Here is a 16,291-nt window from a genome sequence, read left to right as displayed (position 1 = left end):
CTTTCAATTTTGCTCTGGAGGGGGAAAAAAAAAAAGGCTGATGGATCTTCCTTATCCCTCTCTTCACCTCCTCACCTTCTTCTCCTTGCCTTTGCTCCCATGGCACTCACTTATATCCTCCTCACTGTTTGAGATCTAGCAGAGCAGGAGCTTCCCATAAGCCATGCTCATGGTGTAATATGACACAGGAGGTGTGTTGCTGGGTATGTGTTTTCACTAGGCATGTGTGTGTTGAACTGTATTTCCACAGACAGGATGTGTGTATGTTTCAAACACCTTTCCTCTGTGGCCCCGAAGGTTTTGGGAGTGTATGGGTTGAGGTCAGGGAATTGGAGTATGTGTGTCTAATGTGTGTTTGCAGGGTGATGGAGACTTGGTGGTTTATGAAAGAGTTGGTGATAGTCAGAAGGCAAGCAGAGAGTACAAAGAGTATATAGAGTCTGTATACGCATACACACTATATAATGTTGCCTAGATACCTACAGACAATTGTACATAGTGAAAAAGTTCCTGTGATTTTCCAGTAACTGCAGAAAACTGCCAAATGCACTGAACAATGAATACCAACGACATCAAAGACAAGCTGCAAATAAATAAAAGTTGAGCCCATGCAATATCCATAATACAACAGCCAAATTGCTTTCCTCAACATCATCACTGTTGTTTAAGTCAAACCAACACCCACAAAGCCAGAGTGTATCAAGTTCTCTCAAACCCCTGACATAGGCAGAATATATGTGATGCAAGGTGTGGTGAAGTAGCTTTAAAACATTTTTCCTTAGCTTAGCTGTGTGCTCAAATTGTAATGAAAAAATATGATTAAAGACATGAACTGAAAGCAGTTTTACTTAATGCATTTTTTAAAAACTTGATCTCTAATATTTTTTTTTTTAAAAGGTTAGCCTTATGGTGTAGATCTAGCCTAATATTCACCCTAAGTGGCCACATTGTGCTCAGTTCATAAAGGATCTGAATCAATACAAAAACAGATGCAGGAGGTGAGGTCTCGAACCAAAGTTGGGACAAATTTATTAACCATTTGTGTACTGAAAACATATCAAGTGACTATTCAAAACTGACAGGCACTGACTTCACTGACAGTGTCTCATCCTTGGCAGGGATTACCACACAAACTACCACAGGTAACTTTCTCACATGCTCTAATAGGGACTAAGGAGACTGTCATCACTCTGAGTCAGAAAGCTTTACCAGTAAGCCCGAGCAGGGCATAAGTGACGCTTTTATGGAGTAAAATAATACTGAAGAGTTTCCTCTGATCTTATGAGAGACCATGTAAACTGCGGTGTGCTGCATTTGAAGGAGACATGGAAACAGGTTAAAGATCAATCTCTTCCCTTCAATAAGTCAGCAAACAGATTCGACCTGAAAGGAATCAAAATTGCGTTTACTAAGGGAGCGTTCAATTCACTGTTGGTTCCATCCTAACAGTCACATTGGTATCCTGCAGTGTCCAAATACATTATTCCCCCCACACTTCTTCCCCACAAACAATTTGTGATGCCGTCAGATGGTATTAACGGCATTTGTATTCTCTGCTATAATTGAGGAAAAATGGAGCCAAACCACAGGCCTTTGCAGCATCCCAGGCATCTGTTAAATAATGACAGATTTGTTTTTAATAAGGTTCATCTACGTATCTGCAGTTATGGCCAGGGGCATCTCTCCTTGGCTTCAACCTTATTCAGTTTCAGCAGATGAGGAGCAAGAACACAGGCTGCAGAGATCGCCAGCAGATTACACAGGCCTCTGTCTTTGAAGTGTGCACCGTATGAACAAGGATACTCTATGGAGAAAAGAGGGGCTCTGGTGGTGTGTGTGACTGGCTCAGTGTGTTCTTTTGAGCAGTACAGAAAGACAGAAAACGTCTGTGTGGCTATGTGTTAGTCTAACAGTACAGACAACCCGTAGCTGTGAAATGAAGTTCAGTGTGCACTCGTGATATGAAACAGAGGGAACGAATGGCATTTTGCTGAACTCACTGTTAGGTGCTGGAAGAGCCATGCTCTCATGATGTTGGTGGCCACCTTAGGGAAAATCCCTCTCTTCTTGTTGTGTTTCTTTTCTTTATCCGGGTCATCGTCATCCCCTGTGCTCGGTGAAGCCACACTGTTGTCCAAACCATCACCTGTCACATGACAAGAAACAGGAAGAGACGGTGGAGATCAGGCACACAGTTTGTTTACTTCCTGCATTTGCTGCGCCTCTGTGTTCAAAGGGAATAAATACGATTTCGAAGGAATTCTGGAGGGCTTTGTATGCACAGAAGGGTGGATATAGAGGCACAACAATGGCAAGAAGAGAATGGCTGGAAAACAGCACCTCATAAATGCATTCATTTTTAATACATTTATAAATAACCCTCCCTTTCATTTTTCTCCCCCCCTCGTCACTTGAAAACAGAGCAAGCGCTCGCATCTTCATGGGAGAAAGAGAGGGAGAAGGGGAGCACAAAGGACTTGTAAGGTCGCATTTCCCCACTCTCCCATCCAAGCCCACGCAGAATTGAAAATGACAGAGAGATTTAGTCTTTATTATCCTGAGGGGAAAATAGTTATTGAAGCGTTGCCCCAGCGCATTCTGCCATTTTACCTGAGGTGGAAAGAGTAACACGGCACTACAAAAGGCAAGGTTGCAAGGAGGGGGAAGGCAGAAAATAAAAGGAAAATAGGTGGAAAAAAGAAAGTCAGAGGCACATACAGAGCTAACAAAGCTAACTGCTTTTCATAACAATGGCGTCATGGCTGCTTACAGCAACCTGTAGGGCTTCGATAAGACTCTATTAAGGCCAGTTAACCTCACCTAAGGGGAACACTGAGACAGCTCAGAGTATTTGAGCACTGAGAGAAAGAGAGAAAGGAAGGCGCTCCATGGGCCTTTTCTCTGCATTCAGGCTCAACAACATGAGCCCATACTCACTCACACACACACACACACACACACACACACACACACACACACACACACACACACACACACACACAGAGCACATATTCAAAACCACCCAATTATGGTACGTTTTCTATACAGCTCCAGTGGAGAGAAAGGGCCTCTTCCCATCTGTGGCTGTGAAAAGCCTAATTGTTATTATCATTATTCAAAAATATGAGCCACCCTCAATGAAGATGATAATCATAAAAGAAACGTGAGGTGAGGTAAACAAGTGGCACCTCCGCTGCTAAACGTTTCAGAGGCAAATAACTTACTTTTGTCCTGTACTGCCTCTCTCGACTGGAAGTGAGGGGAAGTAAAGATGAAGAAAAAAATAACACTGGAGCAGTGCACAGAATTGGATCCAGTTATTTATTGATTACACACAAAGCACTTCTAAAGCTTCTAGGTCTATTCACTGTGGCAGGGATAGATAACTGCAATGAAGCGGGCCTGTGTTCCACTAACTTGCAGAGGGCGACATCCAGCACCTAGCTAAACCCTAAGCCCCGATTCATCGATAATTAATAGGGATGTTGGCGCTAATCCGGTTGGAGATGACTTTTTTCCAGCCTGCCACATCAATGGAATAATCAAGGGCCTAAAACCCAGGCCTTTGCTCCCCATTACCTCAGGCAAAAGAATTCCTGAAAGCATGCCTGGAGGGCACCTGAATTATATACACCATTAGGAGAGAGAGACTCTCAACGATCCATACGAAATAACACTCAGCTAACTCTCACTCTCTCTCTCTCTCTCTTGCTCTCTGACTGTTCTGGCAGAAGGAGATACATATGCACACATATTGAAGGCTTTTTAATGAACCTCACGTGAAAGTGGAGGGGACACTATCGAGGCTGGAGAAGGAATAACACAAGAGGCAGCTTATTATAGATGGCCCAACAGTGATGCAAACACCTGCCACTGCAATGCAGGTAAAGCAGGTGGTTGAATTGTACTTCATCACATCACCAAAAGGCAAAGAATTGCTTTTAGGAAACAATCATGTGGCAGGTTGAGCTACTTCAAAGTAAGCATGTGAATTTTGCCAGTTTACTGTAAGTCACTGGATAATTTGATGGACAGCAAAGGATCTAAATCAGCAAAAATGACAGTACCAGTAAAAATGCTGATGAGCGATCCAGGGCTTAAGATAATGTTACATTTCTGTTTCCACAGTCCAAAAGCCAAATGTATTCAATTTACAATGATGTAAAACAAAACACACAACAAATCCACATCTGACCAGAACTAGTTAACCTTTACCTAATTAATCACTTATAGTCAATCCATTAATTGATTAACTGAGTAACCACTTCAGCGCTATCAAACTCAGTTTCTCTTCATCTCCAGCCTTTTTAAAAAAAAAAAAAAAAAAAACTTACGATTGTGGGCTTTGGTTACATCATTAGCCCGGGACAAATGCAGCCTGAGCTTAACAAGTGAGTTTTTTTTCTTCCTACTGTTTCAGGGCTAAAATACACCCACCCTTCTGTCTACATCTCTCCGCCTGGTGGAAAAGAGGGGTGAGCCGAGCCGTGGCCCTGTAATCTAAGACCAGATTTTCATTGGAAGCAAATGCTTTCAATCCGTTGTAAAGACCGGCTCATGTTCAGCAAAGCCTACAATAACAAACCTAGGGGCTTGTCCCATGCGAGTTGGGAAAACAGAAGCAAGCGGCCAGAGTACCAGCTCAGAGTTGAGGGAGTGAGCGAGTGAGTATGTATGCAGGTGAGGAAGTGGGAGTTGGTGTGCAGGGTATCTTGGGGAAGAGGTGAAAATCATGAGAAGCATAGAGAGAAGGGAAAACAAGGGAATATGTAAAAGGGGAGGAAAGAAAGTAGAAAAATACTAGAAGAGTACATGCTCACAAAAAACTGCAAGATTCTGTGTGTTTGTTTCCTTGCTGCAATTTCATGTCACCAATAACCCTAAGCCAAACCTTAACACTTCCTAGTATCCCCCCAACCCCCCATCTTCCTTTGCTTATACCTCTAAGTCTGACCTATACACATTTACTTTTACCTAGAAGGGGGAAAAGAAAGAGTCGGAGAAAGGCCGTCAATTTTATTGGCATTTCCATTTTCAGTGCAATTTGATACCAATCACCTCTACATGGTCTGGGGCTAATTTCTGCTTTTCTTTAACCCCAGCAAGTGAGGAAAGAGTGAGAGGTGGGAAGAGAAAAAAAAAGGGGGGGGTGGGGGGTGGGGAAAGGAAGGGTGAAGCAGGAAAGGTGCTGAAGCTGTGTCTGGCAGCCATGTTGGGGAAATGTCAACTGTGTTACCAGAGCCCGTTGGAGAGAGAGGGTAAAACAGGGGGAGACAGTGAGGGAGAGCTAGTGAAGAGCCATAAGAAAAGACAAGGAGGGAGTGCTGGGGGAAACTGAGTGAGGGTGGAAAAGAGAGAATGAAAAAGTGGAAGCCCAAACTCAAGCCACTGACGGGAACAATAAAGAGGGAGAAAATAATTGGTAAGAAAGGGAAAAGATGCTGTGGCACACTGGAGTTAATCAGCTGGAAGGAATAATAAAAAAAAAAAAGACACAGAACTGTCAGCTTCTGTAATGCAGATCTGTTTTGTTTTTTTTTCCCTTTTTTTGGGCCTGACATTTTTAATACTGAAAACAGAAATTTTCAAAAAAGGTCTCCCAAAATGGACAAATCTGATACCGTACTATGTAGATCTTGGGCATTTCATTGTAAAGAGAAGATCGAAATTTGTGTTACCTTAAAACACACATCAGCAGAGCACACTGTATCATTTAATGTTTGTAGCCCATGCTGAATGTACCACACAGACAGAAAAAGTAATGTGAAGAGATGTAAAAATGTGGGGAGTGAATACTATAAAACTTTGGTTTTTCTTGCTGGGAAATATGGGATTGCATTGCCATATCCTGATACATGTCAAGATGTGGCTAACAAAAACATGGGTCTGTTGTTATGACATGTGGTTACACAGTGGTGCATGTCACCCTCAAAGTAGATGACTCATGCATCTTGGGCATACTCAATAGACCAAATGCAAACATTTCTGTAGTCTTTTGTGGTGTTAATATGGATCACTGGTATGCTCGAATGGGCAGAAAACATGATCTGTGTAAGTGCTGATTTCAAATTTATCTCCATCAGTATAAAAGTGACCACAGTGACATCACAGTCAGTCACATATCCAATAAGCTTTTTAGTTGGTCAGCCTGGTTGTTATTGCTTCTCAGTCACTAAACTATCTAGTCAGCTAGCCAGTCTATAAATCCAGCAAGCAAGTATAAGAGTCAGTCATAAAGCAGCCCTGCTAGTCAGGCGCTTTCTCAGTGTGTCAGTCATTTAGAATTCCAGCCATGCAACTAGTTAACCAGTCTACCAATGAACAAATCAGTCACTCTACATACACAGGCTACCAGCCTTATTAAGAGCATCAGCAGGCTCTAACCCTGAGCTGCATGCATACAGCACGGGGATGCTAAGCTAGCAAGCTCCAGTCTTCCCACAGGCACAACTCAGGGCCCACTGATCGGCCATGACAACGTCTTTGCAACTGTTGGTGGAGGGGAGATTCTGGGAAGATGGAGGAGGGTGAATCAATGCAGGACAATGGGGGGTGCATGTTTGTGTGTTAACAATGTATGCATGCATGGATGTGCATTCGTCTGTATGTGTGTGTGTCTATCGTTGCCTTTCTTTATGCATGTGTGTTTCCTTGTGTGTGTGTGTGTGTGTGTGTGTCTGTCTGTCTGTCTGTGTGTGTCTGTGTGTGTGTGCGTGGCAATTAGGAGCAGGCCACTGACTGGAAGGAGCCAGGGGCAGTTGAAATGCCCCGGGGCCAACCGAGGGAAGGAATATTTTATCAGTCCCCTCACATGCTGTATACACAAATACACACTTGCACACAATCAACCGCACACACACGTACACAGAGCAAGCAAACAGATAATGACGTAAAAATTAGGTTAGCTTTCTTCGTGCATTTCCACTAGCTTTGTTAGCAGTAGCTAAACAGACTTAAAGTCTGTTCTCATTCAGCTTCGATGGTTTTCATTTAAGCCTTTCTGCCACTCTGTGTTTCATTACTGCATTCCCTCCCTTCCTACTTCGTTACCCTTCCTCTTTCTCTCTGTCTGCTGGACTGTGGAGTTTGGATGGTGGAGATCTGCACAGTACTGGGGATGTAGGGAGTGAGGGATTGTTATTTGTACTTCACTGTATGTTTGTACTTGTCTATCTAAATCAAAGATGTACCTCTTCAACTCGAGAGTAGAAATTAAGCTTACACTTCTCCATTTCTTTACCTCCCTCTCTCATGTCTTTATCCCTCCTCTACATCTGTCTCAAGGCATACCGTGACATTATCAACCAGTATCTAGGCTAATCTGTTATGATCTGATTATGAACCATATCTCAGCATAAGACAGACACTGGTACTAGCTGCCCCCTGTGCATGGGCACACGTGCCATTCTGAGGTGTCAGCCACTTTTCTGCTGCCTGGCAAATTAACAGCCACAGACTCAACAGTCATTCATTTGCGAACAGCAATCTTGTCAGACACATTGCTTCTAGCGCAATGCAAGATAATTATGACATTTAGCTTTCTAATAATTTATTTTTTTCTTCGTTGAAGCACCGCTGAGATGAGAAGTAAGGGTTATGAATATTAGCTTTGTGCCAGATGTCATGAGTGGGATCCTGTGTGAGGAATGATTCACAGATGGCGAAACAATTTTGGAGGATACTGTGTGATGGTTTTGCTGGGTTTTATAGGCTGTGGATGGACTGAGGAGAAAAGGAGTGGAGACAGGTTTTGAGTTTATGACACTGCATTTAGTCTAAGGGCTATTAGTTGCAGGAGAGTGTGTATTTTGCTGAGTGAACTGGAGCTGATCTCTCATAGGCCAGTCCTAGAGTTTCACACCCCAGAAAGCTCACATGACCCTGGGTTGGCTGGCCAGGCAAGGCCCAGGCCTCAGGGACCTGCTATCCTGTTCCACATGGGGATACACACATATTGGCAGATGAGAAATTCATGCATATACACACAAACTTCAAACATGACACACACACACACACACAAAGTGCACACACTCTTGATGTACATTCACAAAAGTGCCCTCACTCCTTTTCTCTCTAACACTCACATAGATACACACGCTCTCACACAAATACACATACGTTACATTCCCAGAAATCCTCCGAGGGGTAAAGAAGGGCTTGGAAGAGGGAGGGAGAAAAAGAAAAAAAAAGTGGCATTTATTGTATTCAGGCCATTCATAAGCTCTAGACTTGAGGACGGGGGAGCACAAGGGGACTTGCAGGCAGTGGGGGGTTCCCTTTGCATGGCTCTGGAGGGCCCCTCCCACCTCCAAATATTCTGAGCATGCAGGAATTCCTTGCGACGCAATTAGGGGCACATTTTCAAAAGCATCTCTCCCTTTACCGCACACACACTTGGACATACTCACATGCGCCCATTTCCTATGATCTACCATGAGGCATCTTTCCAATAATGACCACTAAAGTATTCTAAACCAACACACACACACACACACACACACACACACACACACACACACACACACACCACACACACACACACACACACACACACACACACACACACACACACACTTCAATACAAAACACTCTCTGTGACCAATGCTGCTTCGCCTCCCTTTTATTCCCGAGGAGGAGAGATGGAGAGAAATCCCCATGACTATTCTGTGGATAATGACATGCGCTGTCGACAAAACAATATGGCTAGTCTAGACTTCCCTTCCTGCTTTGCCAGAGAGACTACTGTTTTTGGATCTTTGCTTTAAACTCCTGTCATTGAATTTGGATCATAGCACTCTAAAGCATATATTAATCTTTACAGAATATTCACCAGCTACAATATAATGACTACACAGATTAGGCAGATAGAGAAAGTTGTCATTATTCCAGATTAGATATATATATATATATAAAAAAAAAAAAAATCAGGCTTGCCAGGTAAACAAACACGGGGAGCTAAGTAATTACTTCCTGCAATTAAAGACATTTCCATTGTAGTAATTACAGTAAATAATGAGTGCTTTGCAATAACAAAGCCAGTTACTTTGAATGATGACAGTTTTGTGGATCAGCACTGACAGATTCAATAATGACAGTAACTGGTGATTCATTTACAAGGGTTATTTGCAATTAAAACACACTAGAGACTTATTGTTGTGAGAATCCGAGCCAAGTTCGAGGCAATTACTTCAGTTGTGGTGATCTGATGAGGAGGAGATCAGGAAGTCAGACACAGGGAGTGTGTTTAACAAACATCAACAAGAAAAAACAGCACAGAGCCGTTATCATAGTTATCAGTTAATTAAAAGTGTTTAAACCTCAAGTCTATGAGATTCATGTGGCTTTTTAGTGGAGTGGTGCATTATTAGTATTCATGCTGAATGTAAGTTTCCATTCATGCTGGTTTTTTCGTGGGTTTCATATTACCATGTGTACTGATGAAACTGAAAATGTAAAGTTAGACATACGGGAGTAAAAAGGTTTTTAGTGCTGAAGTTGATCATTTTTGAACACTGACAAAAAAAACCTAAATTGAATAAATTTCAAATTAGGCTCTGGGAAACCGTGCTGGGCATTTCTCACAGTTTTATGACATTTCAGAGCCTAAATGATAAACCTTCTCTAACATACCGAATATTAGACCTTTCTTAATGGTCATACTCTCTGCGAAAGTGTTCTCGTGCTTCAGTGTGTTATGGCTGAGACCCATCCACTGTTGGCTATGGGGGAGGAGGAGGGATCAAGCCTGTTGACATAGCCATAGGTGATGGCAAAAATGTCAGTGTAAATGTGACTGCTCTCTCTGTGCCATTTTCCCGTAAAGGGTCATCACCACAGGCTGCCCGACACGCTGAAAACTGCCTAAAGCACAGGGCACCGACACGACATTAAACTGCAGTATGCCTCCACGCACAGGAACACACGTATATGCACACGCCGGCTGCTTTTTATTCCCACTTCCAGATCAGTCGAGAAAGAAAGAATGAGTGAGAAAGAGACATACGGTACAAGCTAAAATGAAAGTGCAGGGCAATGAATTCACCCTTTCATGTTGAGCACTTTTGCTGTGTAACTATTGATTTTTCTCCTCTTGCCTTTGTGCTGAAGTTCTCTCTTTTTTCTTTCTCTCTAACCTGAAGATAGAAGGCCAGACTCAGTTCAAATGGGGGCACTTGTAAGGGGGCTCCACATTCAACTCAGGGAATGGAAGTCCTCAAAAACCCACACACAAACACACAAAAGGGTAACATTCCTAAAATTTTGTCTCTTTTGCTTCTTTCTCACTCTTAACTCTCACTTTCAATTGTTTCACTGCCTCTCACGTGGCTTTTGACACCTTCGACTCACCGAGCTTCAGTCAAACTCAGCTCACAGTGAACAGCTAGAGTGGGGGTGGGAGGAAGGGGAGTCAAATGGACTATGAGAGAGGAGGGGAAGGGGGGGGGAAGGGATTGTAGAGAGGACAAGGACTATAACAAAAGCTAAGAGCACTTAACAGCACAATGGCACGGCAGTCCTTTCCAAAAGTCAGCTGATGTGCTGAAGGGTGTTCCAAAGTCCTTCAATGTATATGTGGGACAAAGAGAGGGAACCTTTAGCTAATCTCAAGGAAAAACATCCCATTGGACTTTGTTGTGGACTCACACTCAGTAAATATATATACACGTATTCAGCACGAGAAAACCTATACCCATTGAAGTCTGCTATTAAACCATCAAAATATACTTTCAATAAACTCAAACTGACAGTAAATACATCTTTCTTTGAAGAGCCTTCTACTAAACTGTAGCATCAAGGTGCAATTTTTAGCCAACGTGAATTCACAGAAAATACATCCTTTCAGAATATATTTTATAAAAAAAAAAAAAAAAAAAAGATAAATTTTGTGAAATTATATCTCACAGCAGGGCTAACTTGTTTAACTTCAACCAACCTCAAGAAACCACCAGTTTGGAAATGTATCATTTCAGCACCAACAACCAGCCTGTTGTGTCTTTAATCACGTCTTTATGATCAGGGTATAGTTCTACTAACCAAACTGAAGCGTCTCAGTTTATTTAGTCAGACTTCCGTGTTTAGCACTTTGCGTCTGCATTTTCCACATGGTAACTATCTGAATGACACAGCCTGTGATAAACGCTTTTAATACACATGGATTTTCCCACTCATGCTAACCTATCAGCACCAGCCAAACTGCATGTAGTTAGATAATACAGGCACGCTAACCCTGCGGTGGTAAGTGCTAATAATAGCGCATTAGCTTCCATGGTTGGTTTTTTTTTTTTTTTTTTTTGGAATAACAGACCGTTTCAGTATTATGAGGGAGTATAATATGCTCTGCGCCCAAAAGCTCAGGTTACTGAAGGGGTGGTTAGGAAAACAGGATAAGTCATTATCTGAGCTGCAGCCTACTCCATTTAAATACATTTGATGAGTTTTTGTATTTACATTTTAGGATTTCAGCTTATTTTTATGAGTAAACAGGGTACAAGGAGTAGGAGAGACTGAGTGTGTGGCATTTTTTTTAATTATATGATGCCCTCTTAAACACTCCTACATAAAAAAAATCCTAAACTATACAAGCTGAAGTGCTAAATACACCTTATAGATTCTCTCTATAAAGGAATGCTACATCCCCACTTCCTACTTCTTGTCATGCCCTTGATAGGCAAAGGATGTGGTGTTGTGGGGGATTTGTAGTCCTATCAGTCAACCCATACACAACCCTGATAACACTTTTGGGACAGGGACAGAGGAAGAGGAAGTGAGTGGGTTTATAGCAGCCTATTTCCTGTGGAGCATGGGCCCATGTGGACAGGAGTGATACGCCCCCCGTGGATGTTGGCGCTCTCTCCCCGCACAGTCCCACCAAGTCACTTCCTGAAAGAGGCAGCTCTCTCTGGGGGTGACTTCCTGTAAAAGTATGACCCCTTTGCAGCTTAAGAGAATCTCAGAGGAACAAAGACCTGGGAGAGCCCATGGGAGCTAATGTGTACAATGTATCGGCAGTTTGTGTGTGTTTAACACCACCATTCAGGCCTTTACTCTAAAGGTTATCACTACTGAGAATCTTTGCCCCAGCTCCTGCTCATCTCTTTGAGTTTCAGCAGCTTGGAGTGAGAAAGGACGATTGGGTTACCTCTAAATGTATGTGTTCGCAAGTGTGTGTACCACAAGTGGGATGCTTTGTGTTGCTTTGCAAACACACTAAGTAAACACCCAAGTTTCCCTTCAGCCCACCCCGCTGCTCTACAGGTATTTGTTATCTAGCCTTCTCTTTCCTCTCTCTGTCTCTAAACTCTTAGAAAAGCATGCTGAGGTCTTTATCTCTCACTCAAATCCCTATAGCAGGTATACATGTCAAAAGGACCAAGGGGAGGGGGTCCCTGGGGGGAGCATGTTTGGTCTAGGTCAGCCTTGGGTCAAGCTTTGGCCTAGCTGACTCATTCTATACTTCCAGTTACCTGGGCTCACAGCATGCCACCTCAGCCATGGTATTTCACACCTTTATGCTCTTAAACACAATTATTTCCAAAAGTTGAACAAATGATTTGAGCTGTAGGTGTTCAGCATAACTACTACAGGAAATACTGTTGCAAAAAGACACAGTTTGTTGCAGGAATCAAATCAGTGACTGTACAATATCTGATTGTATTCACCCTTCCACTTTCAAATTAATGAATGCCTGTGTGGATACAGGCTTGATAGAAGCAATGAGAGTTGCCTGTATCATATGAGGGGTATAAAATGAGCCTCAACAGAAATTAAAGTAGCATCGACCTATATCTAATAATAAAGAAACTCCACAGGGATGCAGGTTGTGACCACAAATGGCGCTTCACTGGTGTTTCCCTGGCATGAAATTGGCTTTGTGTGGGTGTTGTTTGGAGAGCCGGCTGGTAAATTCTCCCCTTCTTTTGTTAGAAAAGGGGGGCTTCATGCATAATGGTCTTAGCCAGGGAGGTCTGGAACTGTGTCCATAAATTGAATTATTTCAATTTGAGGCAGAGAGCGAGAGAATAATGGAGAGTTGCATTTACATGTGAACATATGCATGTGTGTTGATGGAAAGAGACTCATTTTTATTCTTCCACAGGCCTCATATTTGCAAGTGAGTATATAAGCCAAGTTGCAGAAGATTACAGTGGAGGCCAAATGTTACGTTGCAGCAGGAAGCTATGGTAATGGGAAAAAAAAAAAAAGACTGCTGATCGAGGCCAAAATAAGTTTCACTCATGAACATCACAGTTTGCCATCTTTTTCTATTCTTACAAAGAGATCAACTGCAATTAAAATGACTAATCTATGTTAGTGTGATTTTTGAAATAAAGCCATCTCCAAATTTCATAAATGCTGAAACATCAAATATGCATGTGTGTTTGTTTATAAATGTGTGTTAGGGTAATGGTGGGTGTGGGGTGAAAATATTCCTGACAATATATTCAGCAGGGGAACATATGGCATACTGGCAGCAAGCTATTTATCTTTATCCTCTTTGGAAGCTAAAATTAGCACTTCGCTGTTTGTAGCTTTAAGCTGGACTCTAACCACTGTGATGGGGCTAATAATAAAGGAAAAAAAAAAATTGCTCACTTGGCACAAATACTTCGCATCCTCTGCCTTCTTTTCCCTCCCTCTAGCCAACCTCCTGTAGCCCTTTCTGCCTCTTTTTCACCTCCCTCTTTTAGCTCTCAACACCATTCTGACTAATGACTCCAAATTCAAAGACTAAATCATACTAAACACACCAATATGACTTGCATTATTATCATAAATGTTGCTTGAGCAAGACTCCCTATAAGCCTGTGTGAGGAAAGCCAGGAGTTCCTGAACATGGACCCCCTTGGCTAGCTTAAGAGCAAAGGATGATGGGGGTAATCTCTTTATCAAAAGCTTAAATAAATGTGCTCTGTTCATGTGCGAGTTGCCCATTTCTCTGCCAAGGGGCTAAATAATAACCTTTTTGCCCCCCACCCACTGCTTCTCTCCCTTGCTAAAATGCTGCATAAGTGAATGCCCAAACTGTGTCTCCTTCATATCTAAAATTAAGGAAGTGTTACCTTTAACTCTGCCCACATAAAGGCTCGTAAAAAACAAAACTCAGTTGGTCATTCACTCCTGGCATCCACTGGCAGAGGTGACTAAATTCTGTAGTCTTCCAGTCTGCTATCAGGGTTTTCCCTGAAAAGTTCACATCTATCTGATCAGAGGTCTCCTGGGCCCTGAGCTCAGCTCTTTTTCCAAGTGAAGAGGTGGTGTGGGAGGAGTAGGAAGAGGAGGGAGAAAGACTCAGCAGCGAGAGGAATGCAAAGACAGAAGCAGAGAGAGTTTAAGGTCGTTTTCTGGGCCAGATATAATGTGTTGTGACACATAAGCGATGAGTTGCTGTGATTTTTACCGTCAGACTCTCTGTGAACCACGATTAAGAACTGAGGCATGCTCCTGTTCGTGAGAGCTTGTTTGTGTGTGTTTGGGCCCGTATCTGCTGTGGATGTGGGTCTCTGTGTGATTTAATGCTATTTTGAACTGAACTGAAAACATAAGCAATGCAAAATGGAGAGAAATTTCAAATTTGTCACCATTTTGATTGACAGGTTTCCTGTACACATGCACAAACACACATGAATGAGAATGCTTTAACCCCCCCCTTCATTTGCATGACAGGTGCATTATCACATTTCAACTTGTTTACATTTGCAAATCAAACATGAAAGGACATAGAGAGAGAGAGAGAGAGAGAGAAAGAGAGAGACAGAAAGACAGCAATTTGACAAAAGTGGCATCTTATTTTAAGGCACAGTTATACTACAATTGAGCAAATTATGGTGCTTTGTAAAAAAACAAACCCAAAAGGAGTTCTCAATCGACACTTTTCAAACAAAATCTTGGATTTGCAGGTGCTGACTGAAAATGTCCTAAGTTTAAATACTACAGCATGTGTGAAAAAGTATATCTCTTGACATGAATTTAATTTCCTACACACAGAAAAATGTTCCACACTCTACCACTTATATATTTAACTTTTCATATCATAATCTCCTCACTTTGACACACAAGAGATACATACAAGGCAAAGAGGGGTGAGTAAATAGTATCTTTTAGCAAATACCAGTAATTAGATATAAGCATTTGGCATTCACGCCAGTCACAAATTAAAGAAGAGCGTTTCCTGTAAACAGACAGTGAGAATGTGTCTACATCATTAGTGTGCCACAATTATAACATGGGAGCTAAAGATACATTTCCCTCCCGCTTGCACTCCCTCAGTGGAACAAATGAAGTAGAACCCTTTTCTTTCTTGAAACAGCAGCAAAACTACATGATCTGAAGTGTGTTTGTGTGTGAAATAGAGATAAAATGCAATACAGGCAACTTTAAAATAAATAAAAGGAATAAATGAAAATAGTGTTTTTTTTTTGTCTCATGTCATTTTAAAGACAGAACAAATCCTGAACTGGCACAAAGTCTGAGTTAAGGCATATAACAGGCAGGGAGGAAAGGGAGAGAGAAGCTAGATGGTGTGAACGCATGTCAGGTATGAATATGTATTCCATGTAAATTGTGCACACAAGGCATATTGTTTTTGCATTTCTTTGGTCATGCAAACACGGTCATATGTAACCAACAGACAGCGATGCAGAATGAATGAATGCAAAGGAAGACTTAAAGAAACAGAGAAAGGAGGAAATATTCAAGTCTCCTTTAAAATAGACAGAAGCGGTGACAGAAAGAAATACACAATGTGTACAAATGTGAAACCCACACTCAGCAACACACAGCGCAAAACTCCCACCTTATCAAAAGGCTTTATAACTATTGCTTTATTACTCATGAGACACCCACACCAATAAAACAAAGATAGTGAAGCTGACTGACAAAGCAGATGATCATTTCACATGTGAAATGATGCAGAGGGGAGGAGATGACTTTGTTTACCTATATCTCAGACCCTCGCTTCCTCACAAACTCAGCGGCTGTGTGACATCAGCCTTAATCCTAAAAGCAAACTGGCCTCTCACTGTGGGAACCTGATACAATTTCCTCTTTTTGAGGGGGGGCAAACTCAGGCCACTCTGAGTTTTCTTATTGCCTATGAGGCAATAAAAAGTCATCAAGGGCTATCATTTTCTGCAAGGCGAGTCATAACATGTTGCCCGACGTGTCAGCCACTGAGATAGAGCGAGGTTGTAAAGATCTCTGTGAATCAGAGAGGGAGGTCGTGATTGAACACCAAAAGGCCAAGCAACTCTTTTCCCAGGTAACCACAGATAATGTTTATGAAGCAGTAATC

At 42.1% G+C, this 16,291-nt stretch overlaps 1 protein-coding gene across 1 annotated transcript in view; it reads right to left on the bottom strand.

Annotated features, from left to right (window-relative positions):
* The window catches only part of meis1b (Meis homeobox 1 b), a 77,522-nt gene that overhangs the window by 38,925 nt on the left and 22,306 nt on the right, over positions 1 to 16,291 (bottom strand). Inside the window, exon 8 of the mRNA XM_030747526.1 lies at positions 2,001 to 2,146. Within this exon, the coding sequence (XP_030603386.1) occupies positions 2,001 to 2,146 (146 nt within the window). The remainder of the gene's footprint in view (positions 1 to 2,000; positions 2,147 to 16,291) is intronic.

The sequence above is a fragment of the Archocentrus centrarchus genome, chromosome 15 (assembly GCF_007364275.1).
Source record: "Archocentrus centrarchus isolate MPI-CPG fArcCen1 chromosome 15, fArcCen1, whole genome shotgun sequence".
In the NCBI taxonomy this organism is placed as follows: domain Eukaryota; kingdom Metazoa; phylum Chordata; class Actinopteri; order Cichliformes; family Cichlidae; genus Archocentrus; species Archocentrus centrarchus.
Note: the sequence above shows the minus strand (reverse complement) of the source record. Positions and strands in the feature narration are given on the sequence as shown.